Below are 21,786 nucleotides of genomic sequence, written 5' to 3' on the forward strand. Positions count from 1 at the left end.
GTCTGCACGCGTTAAAATTCATATAGCGCAGGGAGAATACAAATAAACAAAAATTTCTTTACAGTGTATAATTTCATATAAATAGCAATGCTACTTAATGAGCATAGCTGAGATGAGGAACGTCCCCCTTCCCTTGGACTGGACTGGGGGAATCAAGAGCAGAGATGGCTTCAGAGCAGGAGTGCAGTAACCTACACAGATAAGACAAACTGGAATGAAGTGTCAAAATGCCTGATGTCACACAGCAGGCAGTGACAGAGCTGGGACTACATGGTGACAGATCATGGGTCTGTTTGGTCTTATTCTGGGGGGTGTGGGGAAGGAAAACAAAATAGGTTTTCACAGTGTGCATGGCTGTTTCACACAGGCAGTAGAAAACACACAATTTATTCCTTCTTATAAACTAATTTAAAGCAGAATTTTAACACTTTTCCTTATTACTTGAAAATATTTTAAATCTAGGTTTTTACCTTAAAATTGACACATAGTTTCCCTTTCTTAAAGGAGCACAAAACGTTTGGGGTTTTTTTTGTAGTTGAAATGATGATGTTCCAATCATTATCCTTCATTCAACCTCTCCATCAAGACAAAAAGTGATGAAATTTGAAGGAACCGGTACTTTATATAAAAAATGACTTACAAAAGAAATGCAAGAAAAAGTGAGCTCTTAACTCCTAGCTTAAACAAGACGCCTTGTACTTGAGTTTCAATAACTATGTATGAGATAACGAGGATCATCTGTATGAAATATTTTGAGGCTTTTTAATAAGGAAGAAGAAACTATGAGCAGACTGAATTATCATGAAACTTTAAGTATTTTTAAAAAGATGCTCAAATAGCAACTTGAGCTACTTCTGTGAATTCCCGCAGTCCCGAGCACGCTGCAAAGCACTCGCTCTGCTCAGAGGAGGCTCCCTGAGACAGGAGATCACAGGTTTCTTCAGCAGAAGATAGAAGCTCAGGTCTGCAGGACTCCTGTGCTGAGCTGCGCTGCAGATGATGCCTGGCCCAGGGCCTGTGGCCTCCCTCACGGTGTCTGACCCCCAGCCGGGAAGAAGAGGCTGGAGCAGGCTCCTGGAGCCGATTTGCAGCTTCTTTCTTGCCAAATTAAACGGAACGGACCACACAGACTGGCCAGTTTAGTCTGCTACTGCGGAAAAGGCCCTCCCTCAGGCCATGGCCCTTGCCTTTGGCCCTGTGCACAAACGCAGGTATTCTCGGTCCTGCCTGTGCAGATGGAGTTGGCTGCTGAGCGTGAGTTTTTAAATGCTTGTGGCCGAAAAGGCTGGACAACAGTGGCCGGTTTCCCCCGCCAAGTTCGGAGAGGGGCTGCCCGGCGCCTCCGCCTCAGGACGAGCCACTTCCCCTCCGTGTGCGGAGCCCGCCGGACCCCGCAGCCCTCGGCGGCCCCCGGAAGGGTTGAACCGGGTAAGCGTGCGCGGCCGCCGGGGCAGCGCTGGGCTGGGACCTGGGCGCGAACCGCCGCTGCCCCCCGCCCCCGGGCCGCCTCCGTGCCGGGCTCAGCCCCCGCCGTGCAGCCGCTCCCCGGCCAATGAGGGAGGCAGGGGCCGAGCCGGCCGCGCTTTAAGAGCCGAGGAGGCGGCGGTGGCTGGGTGAGGCTGTCGGGCGGGAGTAGCGTTTCCTGTGAGCGGGACGGACCGTGTGGCGCGACCATGTGCGGTGAGTGACGGGGCCGTGGGCAGCGCGTCCCCGCCGCCCATCAGGGGCCATGGGCAGCCCGGCCCCGCCGCAGCCCTTCTCCCTCCGGTCAGGACGGAGCTGTGTTCACCGCCGGCCGTGGCGGGGTTCGCTGGTAGGATCGGGGTGCCTGGACAAAGCGGCTGTGGCCGGGTCCGGCCGCCCCTCTGCCGGGGTGCGGGACAAGGGCTGCTCGGGGGCGTCGGGCTGCCCTGCGGTGACTGCGGGTCCCGGGACTGCGGAAACTCGGCGTTGTGGCACCCACAGCGGGTTTTCGGGACCCTGTTTTGTGGGGGTGGGAGGGGGAAGACCGGCTCTTGCGGTGCTGGCAGGTAAAGGTGAAGCTCCTCCGTCTGCCCTCCCCTACCGAGGGAAGGCGAGGGCCTTTCGGTCCCCGCAGCCTCGCCTCTCAGTGTCCGCCGTGTCCCTCGGTCTGGTGACGGGAAGACCTCCCGTTCCCTGCCCGAGGGTATCTGGGCTGCGCTGTTAACCTTTGCTCCTGGTCCAGATGCCTCAGTGCATCACGGCTTGGGCTGATAGACACGGTTCTCGATGCCCTTGGCTCTCTTTCCTAATCCAGGACAAGGGATTAGTTGTGACTCATTTCCCAGCTGCGGCGATGGGAAGTTTGTGGTTTTCGAACGAAGGTTGTGGAGGAGTTTAATTCTTAGCTGATGGGAGTTTATTCACCTTCCTTTATCTAGTAAAGATGCGATGGTGAAGATAATACCCACATCGTGTATACAATTGCTTTGGATCAGACTGAAATAAAAGCATGGGTTCAGAAGTTGCTAATGCAATGTACTTTAGTTATGGAGAAAATTTTAGTGAAACTTTACCTATCCCTTCACTGATAGCTTGCTCAGGTCTGGAAGGATACTTTTGTTGGAAGTAGAAAAATTTGTGCTTGTACTGCTTAGCTGTCGTGAACAAAACCTCTTTTGTGAGATGCAGACTGAAAGTGAGTTGAGTTGCTGCTCCCAAAAATGGACTTTCCGAGGGAGTTATCTTCCCTGCCTCCACATCCTCAGAAAGAGCAAGGAGTCCAGGAAGCCTCTTTCACTTGAATGGAAGCGTGAGGTGATACCGTTTGAGCTTCTACGTGACAAACTCCGTGTCTTCTAAACAAAACCCCTTCAGGTGCGAGACTTGGCTCAGAGCCTAAGCAAACCAAAGATATTGGCGGCAAGCACTAAACAGTGAGACGTGTAATGGGAATATCAGAAGTCTAGCTTATCTGGGCTGTATATTGATTGTGAAATGTGAGTGTTAACTGTTAAATGAGTTTGGTAAAACAGTCTTGGGTTGGAGCAACTGACTCATTAGGAAATGGCAAAGAGAGCAGCAGATCATGAAGTGCAGGGAGAGCAGTGCTAGTGTTCTTCCCGTCGACATTTGGAGACCTTTTATGTGACATTTGTTATAATGAAAAATGTCCCATGTATTCCTTGCTACACTGATCTGCTCTAGGAAGTGCAGGAGTTCTTGAGCTTACAACCAAGAGTTTCTAAGTTACTTTTTTGTTCGTTTTTATTTTTGCATATCTTCCCAGATTTAAGTGTTGAAATTATGTCCTGTTATGTTTTCCCTGGCTTTAGGTAGCGCATGAAGATTTAAATCCATTGTTTTCTATTTTGAAAATACATAGGGCATTAAATACTGCCATAAACGTGCCCTTTAGGAAACAGACTTGAGATGATAACACACGTGTAAGAAGACACTATAGTGAAAGTATGCAGGTTTAAAACTGGGATAAGGTGGTCTTAAACTGATGATTTTAAAATCAAAATTAGTTTTGTCAGAATATGAAGTTGAGACCAGGACTGTCTCAAAGCTAAGCTTCTGTGATCAACAATGTGCTTACCCCAAAAGAGGATTCCTTTTATTTAAGAAAATATAATTAATTTTGTTCAAACTCCAAGTATAGGCTGCCCCCTTCTTGATTTTGGGGAAGTTTTGCAATTGCAAGAGTTCTTGGGGATTTTTCCCACAAAAAGTACTCAGTTAAATTTTCTTCTTCTTGGCACTCTGCTTGCAATCCTAGAAGGGGAAGGGGAAACTCTAAAGTCTTGATGTGCATGTGAAAGGAAAGCCTTGCTGTCATTGTCTGCACCTGATTAAAGCTGGCTTTAGCAGTGATTTAACAACCTCCTGAGCCTGTGATTCTAAAGGTAACCCATACATGACTGACCTAGCTCTATGCAAACTCTGTAATTATGGAAAATTATAAACTAGATTTAACATTAAGGTCAAGAGAGCAATGCCCGAGTAAAACACTTATTTAATGTTTTCATTGGATTCGATGTATGTATGTATGACTGAGGAAAGTATTTAGTTGCTGATGTTGTGCTGACAGATAAACATTACCTTACTTGATACATATCACTTCAGCATTGCATTAGCTTAGAGAGCATTGGAGTCTTCATTGGGAAGGAGAGATGGAAGCTCTGGAACTGGCATCTAATAGCTTGGGGAGGCCATTATATAGCAACTTTGAGCATCACAAAACTCTCTTATCATAAGTATGATTCAGCGAAGGTTCAGTCATATTGGGTTGCTTCCAGAGGGAATTAAGCTATAAGAGGTCTTTATCAAAACTTGTTTCTACAGGGGTTGAGCAATGTGCTTTAAATCCAGCCAAAATGATGACCGAGTAGTGAAGAAAATATGCAAGTGGATAAATCATGAAACAGAAGATTACTAAAGAAGTGGTGCTGAGAATAAGATTTATTTCCTTTAACTGAAAGAGTTTATAATATATTCCTTCAGAAGTGAGACTGCAGCTATTGCCTTCATTGTAAATGGCCTCTGGTGACTTCTGCGTCTCCTAATTTACGTGTGTGGAAGCACAGCTCGAGTTCCCTGGAAACAAGGATCTTTTTAACAATTGCAGCACACTGGTAGCATTGTAGGGATGGTCCCGAAGGAAGGTTTTTCCTGGAGCTCTGTGTAGTGAAAGATGCCACATGGAACATACAAGGCTGATGCGTCTTAAATACATTGTGAAATCTGGCCTAAAAAGTAGAGCTGGATGTGAAATGAGGTGTGTAGCAATGTTTTGGAATGATGTTGAGAAATTTATATTGAAGAAATTGAAGAATGCTGCTCTTGAGGTTCGTGGTTAATGCCAGAGAACGGTAAATATCTGTCTGGAAAAATGATCAAGAAGCTCTCAGTCTAAGGTGACTGTGTGTAACCAGAGGCATTATTTTTCAAAGTGTCCATGAAAAACAGTATTTAGCTGTTCAAATTCCCAAATACTTCTTTAAACGCAACTATTGTCTTAATATCTCCATTAATGTTGGGCACTCTAGAAATGATTAGACCTCATAAATCTCACTTGTGTAGCAGAAAAGTGTTTTCCACCCTTTAATCCTTCCAAGATAAATTCAGAGAACAGTGTAATAGTCTCTTTAGTCTCACTGTTGAATCAACAGTATTAATGACTTAAGACCAGTGGAGTAACTGGTCTTATAAGGGAGATTTACTGGTGTATCATTAAACAGCTTCTTCACAACAGCCATTTACAGTTCAAAAGCCTTAATTGAAGGGGAAGAGGGTGTTAAATTTCAAACAAAGGCTTTATTTAAAACACTTGCTTGTCTGAACTGCTTATCTGTTGAGCTCTTAAAGTCTGGTTTTTGCTCACTGAAGTCTCCAGTCCCGACTTGTTGCTTGGAGAAACTCTTGAAACAGTGAAATTAGATGCTTCTGTTTGATTGGGGTACAGATGATGAGACTTAATAAAAAGGCCTATTCTATCCTTATAAATGCAGAAGTCCCATTAAGAGCGGTAGGCAAAGGAATGGTTGTGTTTTCCTTTGCAGGTGGCCTTTTTATTACACCTTTTCTAAAGATAAAACAGCACACCCAAACTCTTTCTAATGAAAAAAACACTTGTGTAGTATTGCCTTAAAAAAAAAATGGGGTGGGGGGCAAACCAACCCCAAAGCTAAAAAAGCCACATCTTGGTTGATCTTTGTTGATGACTGGTCTATTGAGGAGCAGAGAGGTCAGAGCTGCAGACTCTTGCAGGCTCTGTTTGCCCAGCAGACAAGGAGGGAGTTCATGTCCCTGGCCCAGCGGCTGTGCCAGCGCTGACCTGATGGGCGAGCAGAGGGATCTGGTGTCTCCAGCCGGGTTTGGCAGGCGACGCGAAGGGGGAACGCGTGGTTTTTGGGTGACCCTGGTTTTGTGTCTCCTCTTTCTTTCCTTTGTTGTCCTGTCCTTTTGACTTCTACCCTTGCTTTATGTTTTTCTTCTCTGTTTTCTTGCTGCTGAAGTGACTGTTGTATACAGGATTAAGCTGGAGCCTTTCAGAAATAGATGCTGTGCATCGTACCTACCCGTGGGTATTTAAGGCCATGACTTTGATTACAAAAGTCTCCTTGTGTTAGTACTGGTGAATATATTCCTTCTTTGAATGTCTGGGTTTAGATCTGGATATGAAATAGATCACAATGTTCCTGTTTTCATCTGCGGTTTTCATGAAAAGTAGATTTTATTTTTTTTAAGCTCTCTTGACTCTTTAACTCTTGGTAGGTAACATGAGGAGAGTGAAACTGCCCAGGAAAGCGTCTGTGTTACATGGCAAAAATAGGGGTCCTGATTCCTTTATTGTATTTGAATTCTTTCCATTTAAAAATCCAGTAGGAAGAATTGTACTAAAGAGGAGGTTGGATCCCCCTAGGACCTTGCTGTGATACTGGTTTTTAAGACCCTTTAAAATAAGTTTGAAGGGATGCAAACTCAAAAAAAAAAAAATCTTTGCCTCTTTTTCACCCCCTTCCTCTTTTCTCTTTAAACAGGAATTTTTGCTTATCTAAACTACAGAGTGCCTCGGACTCGAAAGGAAATATTTGAAACCCTGATAAAAGGATTACAGAGGCTGGAATACAGAGGATATGACTCTGCAGGTATGTACGTTAACTCAATAAATTCATTTTAGCAACCAATAGCTCCTTATGTGACTTTCTGGATACTTTCAACTTCTGCATGTTGGACTTTTTTTTTTATCCTGCAGATTAAGGTATCAGAACTAATTACCTTGATTCTTGGAGTTTCTTCCCTCAGGACTTGACTATTTAGCTCTGTCATCAGATGGTGGTTGAAGTTTAGTTCACATAAGCAAAGCAAACAGGGCATGAAGAAGGTGACCTATATACAGGGTCATGTAGTTTGTGCCTCAGCCTTTTTTGTGCATGGGAGTCCCAGTGAAAGGATGAGGAAGATTAACTTTGTCTTTAAATTTGAGTTGGCTGATTTCATTGGGCAAAATATATCAGTCTACCCTTGAGGAAAATATGAGATGGCTCATGCATATTTTCATCTATGCAGTGGATATAGACTTTATCTGGTTTGATTTGAGCATACACAGACATAGCGACAGACTTCAAGACCATCCCTTTGAAGGATAATTTTAAAATAATTGTTTCACTAGCGTGTGCTTGTCTGTATGGATTTTTCTCAGCCTTTTTTCATCCAGTGAATTTTGTGCTTTAAATAACACTTGTGACTGTCCTGCATTGTAGGAGTGGCAATTGATGGAAATAATAATGAAGATAAAGAAAGGTTCATCAAACTGGTTAAGAAAAGAGGAAAAGTAAAGGCACTGGAAGAAGAGTTGTACAGTAAGTGCCTTTAAAATTACCCCTTTACTTTGGTCTATGAGTCGGATATCATCTGCATCTCAGCAGTAAGTCAGGCCATGAAATTACAGTTATGGTTTTGTACCAGAAGTAACTGCATGGTGTAATCCAATGGCAGTTAAATTATTTGTGCCCCCCAAATCTGCACTTGAAAAGCAAGCTGATCTTTAGGTGTATAGTGCTGTGAAATTATCAGCCTGCTCCTCCCTCTTTTGATTGCTCCATTGTTCAAGACCTGGGCTCCCTTTGTGCTTTACTGGGAAGATTTCTGTGGTTGGTAGCTGAAACGTCAAAACATGGACTCTGACAGAATTTACAACCATTTAAGCAGCTGGCTGTCATCACAATCTGCTTTATGCAGTGCTTCCATCTGTGAAGAACTGAAGTTCTGTTTTAATACGTTTACATTATAATTTGTAGTGATGTGGTCTGTTAACCTAGCTGTTGGTATTAGCTGAAAATCCTTAGGTCTTGGCAAACGAAGTTTTAACCACAGTAGCTTGAACTATCTGAAGTGTAATGTAAAGAAAGCAAATGGTTTAAAAGAAAGCCAGAAGATAACTGTAAGAATTCTCTTTGTGTTTTACTAGTTGTGTGTGCAACTCAACTTTAAATAGTCAGTAAACTGAGTTTCTTGTGTATAGAACAAGATGACCTGGATTCAAAAGCAGATTTTGAAACACATTTTGGAATTGCTCATACCCGCTGGGCGACCCATGGAGTACCAAGTGCAATAAACAGTCATCCTCAGAGATCAGATAAAAGGAATGGTATGTAATCTCTGGAACCGGATGAATCTGAAATGGTTGAACCCACATAGTACATACGCAGTCTCTTCTTACGAGCGCCGTGATACCTGTTTTTTTATACTAGGGCTAAGCTGTTGCTATTCTATCTGGCTTAGACACTTTAACAATAAAATAGCCTCTTGTGAAGCTAAAGTAAAACTGTAAAAGATTAATGAGGTCTGGTTTCTGAAAACTGATGCAAGTTAGTCAAAGGCCAACATTCTTGTTTTAAAAGGTGAGACTGAAAATGTAAGCGCATCAATATTGTCTGGGCTGGAAAAGGGAGATTTCATATAGTTTTTCACTTGAGATGACTTGGTGATGTTCTACTGGATGTCAGTTAAAACTGTCTTGATGATTTGGAACAATCTCCATCTGCCTTCAGAATTTGTAATCTTCTGCTTTCTGTTGTCCATGTTATGATAAACTGTAGGTCTGAAAGCTATAGCAGATAGTTTCTAGTGCACTTCTAAGCTTTTTTCCCTCTAATTTTGTGTTCTGAGTTAAATATCTTGATTTTCTGTTACTGATATGTGTGTATATATATTTTTTTCATTTTAGAATTTGTTGTTATCCATAATGGAATCATCACAAATTATAAGGACCTGAGAAAGTTTCTGGTGAGTCTATGGCAACTTGATTCTAAAACTAGAATGTTAAAGCCCCACCAACTACTGTCAGATCTTTCATGACTTTGTTGGAATCTGAATTCAAGTGTCTTGGTATAATCTATAAAGTAGTAGCATGAAGAAGTCTGCCTAATAATAACACTCAGGAGCTGATGAAGTGCAATATATTCTAAATGTGAAGTACTTAGGAGTAGAGAGCAATTTGCACTGAGCTTCTTGAAGAGGACATGTGGAGTGGAATCCCTTCTATCTCTTGTTGCTTGGCCGTTGCTAGGCAAGTCTCGCTACATGTCTTATTACAATATTTCAGAAAGAGTAGCTGTGACAGGATAAGTCTTTATATTTTGTCGATAGTGATATGTAGCCATTAGTCCAGCATTGTGTTTCAGGCAGTCTGTCTTACTGTGCAGTTCTGGTGGGAGGCAGCTGGAAGGCTCTTCAGTGCTTCTTGCCTTCTTACTCTTCTGTATGGCATTTCAGGAGAGCAAAGGCTATGAATTTGAATCTGAAACAGATACAGAAACAATCCCCAAATTGATCAAATACATGTATGACAACAGAGAGAGTGAGGACACCAGTTTTTCAGCCTTGGTAGAAAGAGTTATTCAACAGTTGGTAAGTGGGAAGCTCCTATTTTCCTCTACTACAGTATAAGCTATTTGTGGAATTCCTTAGTGTACTGCATTCAGATACTCTGTGGGAGTCCTGAGAAGGTGCTGCGAATGATGCTTTTGGCCTCTAAACAGTGCTTAATAGACCAAAAATTAAAACTTTGGAAACTTCCAAGGCTTTTCAATGATAAACTTCTAAATTGCAATGTTTTTTGTTTGGTGGTTTAGGTTTTGTTTGTTTGTTTAAATGAAGTTATCACATTTTTTTAATAAAGCAGCTTAATTAAAATTGTAGGAGCCTCTGAGGGTTGAAATCTCTTATAAATGGCAGTGTGTTCTTAAAGGCTATTCTGATCATGTTAGAACACTGCTGTGATTCAAGTTTGTCTAATAATGTGCCTTGGCTCCCATATTTGGAAACAGATCAACAAGCTGTACTGATTCATGGAGTAGCTGGTTTCCAAACTGTCAAGTGGGAATCTACTGTTACTTAGTATACGAAGGCTTAAAAACTTTGATAGCTGCATTGCAAACGTGGAGAAAGCTCGCTTTGTTTCCTTCTCCAGGCTCTGGACAGATGTTTTCCCTCCCCTTCCTGCAGTTTCTTACACTCTTCTCACCTCCCCTTGCTCCTGTAAAGCAGCTCTGTAGGATTCCCTTAGAGCAGGGCTGGAATGCGCAGGCAATAGAGGCCTGTGTGGGTCAAGAGGGAATAGTGGTGCTGGCACCCAGTTGTGGGGAAGGGCGACTTCAGGTGACAGATCAGAGCAGCCTCAGCCCGGAGTCCTGTGAGAGGAGAGAACGTGACCATCTCTTTTCTCTTTGCAAAGTTGGTGGGGGCTTTTGCTCCTGCTTTTGGAATACTCCTCAAATTTGCGAACTGCATTAATACTATAGAATAGTTGGTTGTGTGTTCCTGTTTTTGTTCTGGTGTTGTGGATTTTCTGTTTTTCTTTCTTCTTTTTTTTTTTTTTTTTTTTCAAATACGTTGTTGGGAATTTGCTGCTTAAACTAGAAGTGTTACCTTTGACATTTTAGCTAAAAATGCATGATGAAATGCAGCTACATGCACATTCTTATTAAATGCCTTTCTAAAAGTAAATGCCTAACAGTTTTCATGTTGATTACCCGTAACATCTCAGAGATTTTTGTAACCACGCATTAGAAGGTTTTGTTTTTATTTGTAAAGAGGGGCATTCCTCATCCTTCAGCTCTTGCACTGTTAAGTGCATGTTGGCTTGTTCTCTGACCAATTCCTTTAAAGGTCTGCTCTCCAGGGAGAGATTCCTGATAGCAGTAAAGAGCTTTGCTTCACAGCCTCCTCAGGAAGAGGGGCCCCAGTTTAATGAGATGCAACTAATGGAGATAAGTTGTTTAGGCATTTTCTTCCTCTCTTCTCTTTGCATGGTTTCCAGGAGGGTGCTTTTGCATTGGTTTTCAAGAGCATCCATTACCCGGGTGAAGCTGTTGCTACCAGGTTAGTAAAAGTCCATTTTACACATAATTCATGCCCTTTTTTTACATTAAAAATAGTACTAGCATCTCTTAAAGACCTAAGCTAGAATACTGATGTTTAAAGTGCTTACTTAACCAGAACTCAGAAGGTAGGTAGATGCACTAGTGGAATCCTTGTGAAGTGCAACAAAACTCTGCTGAGTGTCTCTTCAACTGACTATTAAATGTAGCTTAATTTGAGCTGTGCTGGCTGCAAGTCACAGAATTTCCAGAGGCTTGTGTTGATTCTCTGTAACCTTTAACTTGTATTTTAATAAATTAGCTGTGACTACTCACTTTTTGAGGATGCAAAGACAGTGGTGAGAAGTAATCAGATGATGATTTCTTGGCTCGTGCAATACACTTTTGGTTGGAGATCATCCAAATGACACACTCAGAAGAAAGTACCACGGACACACCTATTGCCATAGTCTGTCCTTTTTCCTGTTACAGTGTGTCAATAAAAAAAGCTCAGTGTATCTTCTGTTTCTAAAGTTGTATTAAGAGTGTGCTAATAGTTTTCCTGTATGTAAAATGGGAGGGAAAGGGTTCAATTTTACTTCACATTGAATAAAGACAGAGAAGTATGTTCAGGTTCACTAAAGCCATCATACTAATAGGTTATACAAATAGCTGTCACAGCATTTATGAGGGTTTTCTGTATAAGTTCTACTTTTATTTATGACTTGGAAAACAACTTTCAGGAAATGTAAAGATACTAAAGTAGCAAGTGAAGTAGCTTGGGGAATAAAGACTGTTTTACACTACAACCAAAAAGCCCATTGCTTCTGAGGCCTAAAATAGGGCTATATTAAAACTGTGAAAAAGCCAACTGTACCTCTCTAACTGGAGAACATCCTCTGAAGTGAATGATTCTATATGTGGCTCAGGTTTGGATTTTTAGGAGTGAAGGGATTAAGAGAAGCTAAATTTGTAATCTGAGGTGTTGGAGGGTAAATTGCTCTTTTATTCCTGTGAGTTTGGGGTGTGTTGCTTTTTTTTTTTTTTAATGAAGCTCTTCAATATGGCACATGATACATTTAATTAAAAAATTATCTTAGTATTCTACAGTTTCAGAGATGCAGTTGACATTTCTGAGTTTAAAAGGCGGAACAGTGTTTCAATAGTGAAGAGTGATTGAGCTTATTGCTGGCTCACTTTAGAGGCAGAGTAAGCTTTGTTTAAAAACAGTATTCAAAGTGATCCCTGTGTTAAGCTGTTTTGAAATCAGTAGGAGGAAAACAACTACTTCATGTACATTTTCGTCTACCCGGATGTAGTTCATGGGGAAAGAATCACCAAGGCATATGATGCTCATTCGTATAATATTATTTTGTGAATCTTACATAAACAAACCAAGTTTATATAGCTCCTGCAGTGTAATGGCTTTAGGGTCAGGGTTGAGAAGGATCTTCCTATTTGGGAAGCTAGATGGGATATTGCCTTTCAACTTCACAGATGTCCTTTAACTTCTTTGTATGCAGCTTTATCTTTATAAACTTGTGTGTTTTCTCTTTGTAGGAGAGGAAGTCCGTTGCTCATTGGGGTTAGAAGCAAGTACAAACTCTCCACTGAACAGATTCCTGTTTTATATGGAACATGTAAGTTGATAAATCCTATTACATTATTTTTAAGAGCTAAAATTATTTTTACTTTATGATTAGAAATTAGGTTAATTGGTCTTTGTACTATCAAACTACTAGCTGGTGCCTCATATAACTTCTTAGCTGAGGATATTTTATTTTTATACTACTGAATGCATAGTTCTTGTAAAATTCCCATTCCCCCAAAATACTTGTGTAATCGTGATACCTTGAACCTGTATAGTCTGTAATCTCTAACTGGAACAGACCTGCTTTTGCTTTTAAAGTGTCTCATTTCTTTAATAGGCAACATTGAGAATGTGAAGAACATATGCAATTCCCGAGTGAAACGACTGGACAGCTCTACCTGTCTTCATGCTGTTGGAGATAAGGCAGTAGAATTTTTCTTTGCTTCAGATGCAAGGTAGTAAGGGTATTTAAATGCTTCTCAAAATATTGTTTTTACTTAGAAGTGAGATAGCTCTGGAAATCTTATTCTGTCTTGCTGCTGTACAATTGTCTTCTGATAGGACAGCTTCCATTCCAGGTAATTTAATAAAGCCTACAGGCTCAGGTACTTGAAAACTCTGGAGGCTTGACATCAGCATTTGAACTGTAAATATCTGTCAATTGCTGATCTGTGTAAAATAAATCCAGTGTAGGAATGTAAGTTCCATACAAATAGACACTACCAGCTGAGTATTTGGGCAGAATATAGGTTAGTCTGGTTTTGGGCATTTTAATCCAGCTATCAGAGGAGGAAATAGTGGTGGTGTTCCAAACTTAGCAGTAACCTGGACATCAGGTACACATTTGTCTCTCTTGGAAGCAAGATCCTGACCTTAGGGGTCCAGCAGAGACCCTGGAAGGCAAGATCCAATCAGCAGGAGCTTGCTGATGTGAGATGCTGTGGTTCCTGTGAGAGTGCAGGAGGAGCAGCAGATGGAGCCATTTCCTTTAAGATGGCTCTATCCAGTTATATCCAAAAGGAAGATAAAAGGGGGGCTGCAAGTGTGATGTGGTGTAGTTGATCACTTTGGGGAGTGCTGCTATGAACTCCGACTGACATGTCAGGTTTGTCTTGCTTCTGTTTTTACTGTAGTGCTATCATTGAGCACACCAACAGAGTAATTTTTTTAGAAGATGATGACATTGCAGCAGTAACTGATGGGAAGCTTTCAATACACCGTCTCGAGCGTTCAGCTAGTGATGATCCTTCCCGGGCCATCCAAACCTTGCAGATGGAATTGCAGCAAATCATGAAGGGTGGGTTGAAACATCTGTAAATTAGTATCATTAAAGATAGATAATTACTGACTATTTTTGTAGCAGATAAGGCAGAAAACTGCCAATTTGTTGTGAAAATGAGCTGATATTACTTGTACTGTGAGCTGGCAATTCCAAGCTTCTAAGACCAAGTGAAGACAGGCAATATGGGACCCTGCCCACTTTTAGCCTTGGGAAAGTCCTAGATACTCCATCTCAATATCGAGTGAAAATATAAATAATGTTAATGTGTTGTTGTAGTTGTTGGCAAACTTTGTAAACTAAGAACTGAAGTGGAACAGAGAAGTTTATCTAAAAAGGGGTTCAGTTACTTTGTCAGTGTTGGGAAATGAAACCAACCTAATAAAGAGAACTACCAGTCCCTTCTTTCTTCTCACCTATTCCTAAGCTTAAGCTAACAAGGTCAAATGCTACCACAGGTCATCTTAAAAGTCATCTCTTTGTAACTGTAATAGGCTTTAAATTGCAAACTGTGTACCTAAGTATTACTGTGTAATGTTTTTCTCAACAGGTAACTTCAGTGCATTCATGCAAAAGGAAATTTTTGAGCAACCAGAATCAGTTGTCAATACAATGAGGGGCAGGGTGAATTTCGAGAGCAGCACAGGTAACTCAGAACAGGCATTCAGGTTGCACTAAGCCTGCAGATTTTGCATGTATTAACTAGAAAACGAAATACTCCATTTATATGCTTGCTTGTTTGTTTACAGTTCTGCTGGGGGGCCTGAAGGATCATTTGAAAGAAATCAGAAGATGCCGAAGATTGATCATTATTGGCTGTGGCACCAGTTACCACGCTGCAGTAGCTGTATGTTCAGCCTTAGCTGAAATGCTTCTAGTTGCTGGGGTTTTAGACAACGGCTCTTCATCTGCTTTTTATTCTATATCTTAAACTTTGCCTTTCATTGAGGCATCTCACCCTTTTACTTAGCTTTCCTTGGTGCCACATTCCTTATTAATGCTCCAATGGTGTTACCTGCTATGCTAGAAATTAACTTCTTTCACCTCGTTTTTTGAAGCTCTAAGTGAGCTGTAATTATCAATTTTTGTAATAATAATCTATTTAGATTATCACTCACTCTTAAGATGTCAAGACTTTTATGGGTGGCAATATTAATAAATATTCTGTGCTGCTTGAATACAGACTCGACAAGTATTGGAAGAATTAACTGAATTACCAGTCATGGTGGAACTTGCTAGTGACTTCCTGGATAGAAACACACCTGTATTCAGAGATGACGTGTGCTTTTTTATAAGTCAGTCAGGTGAGCTGCTCTTACTGCTTCTCTTCAGTGGAGTGAAAACTGTAGAGAAATACAAAATCCAATTATTTATTACTTGCTGCATGTTTCAAAGGAAGACGATGGTTAATGGCCCAGGTTTGTCTTGAATACACATTTTTCAGACTTGATTCAAATTTATAGATAGTGAGTGAGTGCTGAAAGTTTGTTTTCAGTTGCATTTTGCGTTGTGTGAGTGCAGTTATTTAGAACACGCTTGTATAGAATTTTCATGCTTTTCAGGAATCATTATTATCCTCTGTCAGCCTGAAGGCAAAATGTAAATGTTTTCCAGGTGAAACTGCAGATACACTTATGGCCTTGAGGTATTGTAAAGAACGTCGTGCTCTAACAGTTGGCATCACAAACACAGTCGGAAGCTCAATATCCAGGGAGACAGACTGCGGGGTACATATCAATGCGGGACCCGAGATAGGTGTGGCAAGCACAAAGGTAATTGCTGTTCAGTGTTTGACTTTCATACATCACCCCTGTGGAATCCAATTAAACTTTTAATGGTAGCACTTCAAACTGAGATCATACTCACTCTCTGCAGACTTAACTGCTGAATGGTTTGTTTTGTCTGCAGGCTTATACGAGCCAATTCATCTCTCTTGTAATGTTTGGCCTAATGATGTCTGAAGACAGGATTTCCCTGCAGAAAAGGAGACAAGAAATCATTAGTGGACTAAAGTCACTGCCAGGTATTTTGATATTTTGGGACTGAGGAGGGATAGGGGATGTTGTTTAATGGGCAATGTAAAATACTACTTTAGGATGTTTCTTTCTTAAGTTTCACTCTCCCCCTCCTCCTGAAAGGCAGGCAATACTAGAAAAGTGGACTTTTAGTTTCTGCACTATTTGACAATTTTACAAGTACCCTTCCAAGAAACTTGGCAGGAAGATCAGGACTTTCATGGGTTCAGTTTTCTCATTACAATAAGGTAGTTTTCTATGAGGGGTATTAGTTGATCTCCTAAATTGATGATTTGAAATTGTTAAAGCATTTCACTTTAAATCAGGGTAGATAAAAGGAAACTAATTCAAGGTGACTTTAAAACAGATGTTCATGACATGAACACTGGTATGAGCACTGGTTAAACTGATAGTTGCTTTAAATTTCTGACTGTAAATAAGACTGGAGAAAACTTCATTAAACCGCAGGCAAAGGTGCAAAGTTAATGGTTGAATTACGTTAAGCATATTTGTTCTAATAGCTCATTGGAACATCTTACTACAAGCAAACTATTTTTTTCCAATTAAACAAGGGGGGTTTTCTATATGTGCTTTTTATGTTCTGCAACAGAGATGATTAAAGAAGTCTTGTCCTTGGATGAGAAGATACATGATTTGGCTCTTGAACTGTACAAACAAAGATCACTGCTGGTTATGGGTCGTGGATATAATTATGCCACTTGTCTGGAAGGAGCTCTGGTAGGAACTTCTTAATATTGTTGGATGTTGTTTCAAATGAGCTTTTGTAGCTTCTGCAACATAGTTTATTTCTAACACTTCATTACAACTAAATTCTGCAGTAAAACTGCTATCTATAACTAAGAGCATTCAGTTCTGTTGGATTGAACAAATACATAAGGTGAACCTAGATACAATACCGGTTTCTTGTTTCTTTCACACATACACACATAAATGCAGTTTTTAATGAGTCTATTAAAAAAAAAAGACAAGAAACAAACAATTTAAAATGCTGACCCTTTTGAAAATAATATCGGAAAACCACAATGTACTGGTGTTCAGATGAGATGCTGATGTAGGGAATGCATAAATTATGTTATGAACATTCTGTTGAAATGGACCCATAACAATCTCTCACAGGAGTTTGAAATGCTAAAAGTAGACTGAATTAGCCAAGGTTATGCTGGGTCTTTGGTTCCTGTTGATTACTCCATTTCTTTATCTTCAAATGCAGGTGAACGGACAAGCTCTGCTTCCACCAGCAGCCTGCTGGAAATACCAGCAGATGAGCTTGGCTGTTTTCACTGTGAACTCATCTTTGAAAATACCATCTTGATACTGTGTGTCTGTATTTAAGTGTCAGATGTGCAGCCTTGCTGTTTTGCTTCTTCTGGCTTTTATTTCTCATCCCATTTACTAGTATCTTCATGGTTTTGTTTTTGTTTTGTCGGTTTTAGAAAATAAAAGAAATCACCTATATGCATTCTGAAGGTATCCTGGCTGGTGAGCTGAAACATGGGCCGCTAGCCCTAATAGATAAACAAATGCCTGTAATCATGGTGATAATGAAGGATCCTTGTTTCACCAAGTGCCAGAATGCCCTGCAACAGGTCACTGCTCGACAGGTAAGCTGTTGAGCTAATGCAATGTCATAGGGAAAGAGGTTGTTCATGTTGTATTGCTGCTGACTGTACCTCAGAAAAAATGATGCATTTGTGATATTTTTCCTAATTATTAAGTTATAAGTAAGATGCTATATCTGCATTGTAGGCTGCCGTTAAAGGTTAACACCAGAAGTGAAAACTGACTGTGGGGGTGGTTTGTTTGGCTTTTATAATTTGTTTTGAAGCAAATGGAATAACATTAAAACTCCAGGAAGTTGAAAACATTTGAGTCTCACAGAACAGTGAATGACAAAAGTCATGATGCAAGACTGGCAGTTGTATTTGTTAGCTACCTGAGTGTCTTCAAACATACTACAGGCACACTGTGGACCAATATTTTGAAGCAGTTCTAAGCCAGCTTAACACTGCAAAATTTTACTTTCAGGGTCGTCCAATCATTCTGTGTTCCAAAGAAGACACAGAAAGCTCAAAATTTGCCTACAAAACCATCGAGCTGCCTCATACAGTTGACTGCCTTCAAGGAGTCTTGAGTGTAATTCCTCTCCAGTTGCTTTCGTTCCACCTGGCTGTTCTCAGAGGATACGATGTAAGTGCTTTCTATGTTTAGCACTCTAGTTAGTGCGGTTTTGAAGTTCCTCTGACCAGCGTACAGTGAGACACCCAGTTATATGGCACATCTAACAAAGAACTGTGCTAGTGGGGCCTGCAGCAACTGTGGTAGTAGAGGTGGCATTTCAGTGACAATTCTTCAGCTTTATACTTTTTAAATTGGTATCCTTCTGAAAAAAATATCAAGATAACTTGCTTGGTTTGAGGGAAGATAGGACTTTTTCAGATAACTAGATCTTAAAATGTGTTATTGCACTTAAATGTAAAATAGTTAAGTGCTTTTTCCAGCTTAGGTTGTTGGTGCTGGTGAGGTGTGTTAGTTGGTAGTGACAACTGCTTTGGAAAATCACTCTGTGCAAAACAAATATGTATTTCTTAGGAGAGTTTTGGAAGCAAGGATGAATTCAACAGTGAGTCATTATCTGCAGATCTGTAGTCTCTTGTGTGCGTTAATGTGTCTAGAATAAAGCAGAACTCATTAGGAAGTCTGAAAAAAGCACACTAAATGAACTGTCAAATGCAGAATGTGTGTACTGCTCTGTCAAATACTGAAAGTCTGTCTCTTCATTCTAGGTGGACTTTCCAAGAAATTTGGCCAAATCTGTTACCGTAGAATAACAGCCAAGAACAGCTGATGTTTTTGTCACCAGATGTCTGAGTTACACTTGTAGAAATGTGTTGTTCTGAACTGATAGGTACACGTTTTTCTAAAGAGAATGACAGTGCTAACTGGAAAGTGTCAGAAGAATTTATCTTTCAGCTTTAAAAGCTCTTGATGTGCCTTGTACCCGAGTGCTTTTGCTCACAGCAAATATTCTTCTAAGTCCTGAAATTGCCAAAGAAGATAAAAATTGTTTACACATGGTATACTGAATGAACTTTTCTACTGTGCAATATATATATATGTACAGCTCTCTTCAGAGTAACTGTGAACATTTTTTTAGCCTACACTACTTAACTAGTTTTAAAGATATAGTATTTATAACTACAATTGTATAGCTTTTTTTAAGTTATTTTTATAGTACATTACTTATCTGTAGCAGGGGTAATGCTCAGAATGTAAATACTGAGCGTACTGACACTTGTGTACAGTTGTCAGGGGTTTTTTTTTTGTTACTTCAGCCTCAAACTGGAACTTTGTTGTCCCTCTTACTTTCCAGCTTCCCCTTCCCTCTTTGCATCTGTGTTTTGTATTTAATCAGTCTTTTGCAAAGATCTTCTGTGGCTGCAAATTCCCAACTACATTCTAAAATTCTGCTTCTTTCAACTAAATATTTGAAAAGCAAGGGCAACATTTTGTTTTGTATGCCACCCCAGCATGCACAACATGTACAGTGCAACAAAATAAGGGAACTGAATGTCTTGCAAGTGGTATTTCTGTTTGAAGAGTGTACAATGAAGTTAAAACACAATTAAAAGATCATATAATTCTTCTTGTTTCATTTGTTTTCGGTTGTGTTGGGTGGGTTTGTTTGTTTTTAACTTTAGGACTCCTCATCTCAGGTCTGAATGCAGGTGCAACACCGCAGTACTCTGATCCAAGTAGGAGAGAGTGTTCTTCCCTAGTCTTGCCTAAATCCTGGTATCAGAGTTCTTTCCTCTGTTGCTTGGGTTAGTTCTTTCTGCCTTTAATATAGTATCTACACTACAGATATTGGAATATATGTGAAGAAAACCCAACACCCTATACCACCAAGTAAGAGAATACCAAGTACATCTTCAAGGTAGGACTAAAGCCCTGTTTTATTAAGATATATATTTACAAAATCACACTTTACTATCTGAACTTTACACACTGAACTGAAGAGCAGTAGGAAACATTTATAAAGCTCAAAGAAATCAGGTAGATACACACATGAAGTTCTCTGCTCATTTGTTATTTTAAAACAGTCAGTAATTTCTGATTTCTGCATTTTAGTAACTAAATCCTGGGCTAGTAAAGTTTGCTTCATGGGATTCCTCTGCAGGTTTGCTTCTAAATGGAGATGTTTGAATGCTTATGTAGGTTAATAGCTTGAAAGTGTTACACTAGCTAGTTGTAATAGGAGCTTCTTACTGGAAACAGCTCTAGTACTTTTTATAACCCCAAATCATAATGAAAAGCATAGTGCTAATCTGACCTAGATGTCAAGTAGATGTAGCTCAGTATCCAACATGTTTTAGTGCGAAGGCCTCTTTTACTGTCTGTCTAGAATAAGTCATAGACAACAATAGAGCAAGACAATGAGTTGCCGTGAAGGACAGCAGCAGGTAGCATCTTGCCTGTGCCCAGTTTCCAATTTTGTCTCCAGAGAAATTAATGGGCCACAAAGGCAGCATAAGTCAGTGTGCTAGAAACTTGGGGGAGCTGCACTTTATGGGATGATAGGATCCTAATCCTATGGGCCTTCCAGTCAAAAGAGTCACAAATAGGGAAAAAAGCATGCAAGGAAAAAAAAAATGAAAATAGGAAACAAAAAACCCAGTAAAACTGCAATCACCAGCATGAACCACACGTCCTTGTTAGATGACAAAACAGAAGTATCCCCTGAACTAGATTCTAGGACCTCCTGTCCCAAACTCAACCACACTGTAGACCAAAGAAACAAGCTAGAACCTCCTCTAGACCCAGTAAGTTAGCTAGAACCCACTCTAGACCTGCCAAGGGAGCTAGAACCTGCTCTAGAGCATACCACCCCCAACTCCAGAATTCATACCTGCTCTAAACATGATGGCACCAACACCACCCTGGCTCTACGACCAACCAACCCAACCTCTGGAACGGACCTGGACTCCAGGGACAGGACAGGCCCTAGGGCCCCATGTCCAGTGTCAACAGCAAGCACATAATTTTCCCCTTTTCAAGTACGGGCATGGGAAGATGCAGGTCACCCAGAGGGCTGATATTATAAGAAAGTTCATGCAGTGTTGATGAATACCACCTGATCACCCAATGGTAACTTCATTTCAACAGGAATATATGCCAGATAAAGTTGGATAAAGCCAAAAGGTAGGTTATCATCCATTAATAATATCCTCAACAATGCACTCCGAGTTTCTAGTACATTACAGAGCACAAATTTAGGACAACAAACTGTCATAGCTTTTCTTTTGAAATTAATTCATATTTTTACTAAATTTAGGCTTTTAAACCAAATTAAGGAGCTGGAATATTTTCTCTTAGCTCTCTAAACTATTTGTAACATATTTTTCTCTCCTCTCAATCACTTAATCCCACGCTTATGTGGAGTCACATACCTTTCCTCATGGTGTGCCCTGCCAAGTGTGCAAATTCGCAGTGCGAGCCACAGAGTAACCAACTGTAGCACCGCAGTGTGCACCAGAGCACAGGAACTCTCCCTGCCTTCCAAAGGGTCTGTGCTTCCACGAAGTATCAGTATTTCTTCCCTCAGGGTACGTGTTAATAATTAGGAAGACTCAACTTTTGCAAAATATTAATACTGCAGTGGTATGAAAATGTAACAAAGAAGCTGCTAGAAAATAAATCAAATGTTATTGTCATATCAAATCTGTGTCTAGAATTAGTACCCTCTTCATATTAAAAAGTGAAGCTATTAAAGGAAACTCACATCATGTAGTCTGTATGATACATTAAATTGATTTATTAAAAACATTTACAAGTGTGGTTTTCTAAAATAATCTATGAGAACAGAAATCACAAAAAGAAAGCTGGTGTTAGTCATAGGAGAGGTGGAAAAATATTTTGAGTTTATTTTTAGCCAGCACCTGTTTCAAAAAACATGCAGTCCTAATGTCAAGGCAGATGGTATGGTACTGTATAGAAGGCTCATGGTTTTTGAGCAGGGTCAAAAATAGCTGGGCTACCTGGGCAGGGAATAAA

At 40.4% G+C, this 21,786-nt stretch overlaps 1 protein-coding gene across 2 annotated transcripts; it reads left to right on the forward strand.

The window, feature by feature from the left end:
• Positions 1-1,200: 1,200 nt before the first annotated feature.
• GFPT2 (glutamine-fructose-6-phosphate transaminase 2) lies at positions 1,201-19,376 on the forward strand. Of its 2 annotated transcripts, none has more exons than XM_071814724.1 (19): positions 1,201-1,428; positions 6,507-6,614; positions 7,230-7,328; positions 7,991-8,116; positions 8,696-8,754; positions 9,244-9,378; positions 10,790-10,851; positions 12,390-12,469; positions 12,758-12,875; positions 13,554-13,717; positions 14,250-14,345; positions 14,449-14,546; positions 14,883-15,003; positions 15,314-15,471; positions 15,608-15,722; positions 16,325-16,452; positions 17,169-17,336; positions 17,761-17,922; positions 18,519-19,376. In XM_071814724.1, the coding sequence occupies exons 1-19, from the start codon at positions 1,236-1,238 to the stop codon at positions 18,561-18,563; spliced, it is 2,235 nt and encodes a 744-aa protein (XP_071670825.1). In that variant the 5' UTR covers positions 1,201-1,235; the 3' UTR covers positions 18,564-19,376. The 2 variants fall into 2 exon arrangements, with proteins under 2 accessions (XP_071670825.1, XP_065705050.1); XM_065848978.2 differs by lacking the exon at positions 1,201-1,428 and adding an exon at positions 1,538-1,680.
• Positions 19,377-21,786: the final 2,410 nt, after the last annotated feature.

Source organism: Patagioenas fasciata, chromosome 14 (assembly GCF_037038585.1).
Source record: "Patagioenas fasciata isolate bPatFas1 chromosome 14, bPatFas1.hap1, whole genome shotgun sequence".
In the NCBI taxonomy this organism is placed as follows: Eukaryota; Metazoa; Chordata; class Aves; order Columbiformes; family Columbidae; genus Patagioenas; species Patagioenas fasciata.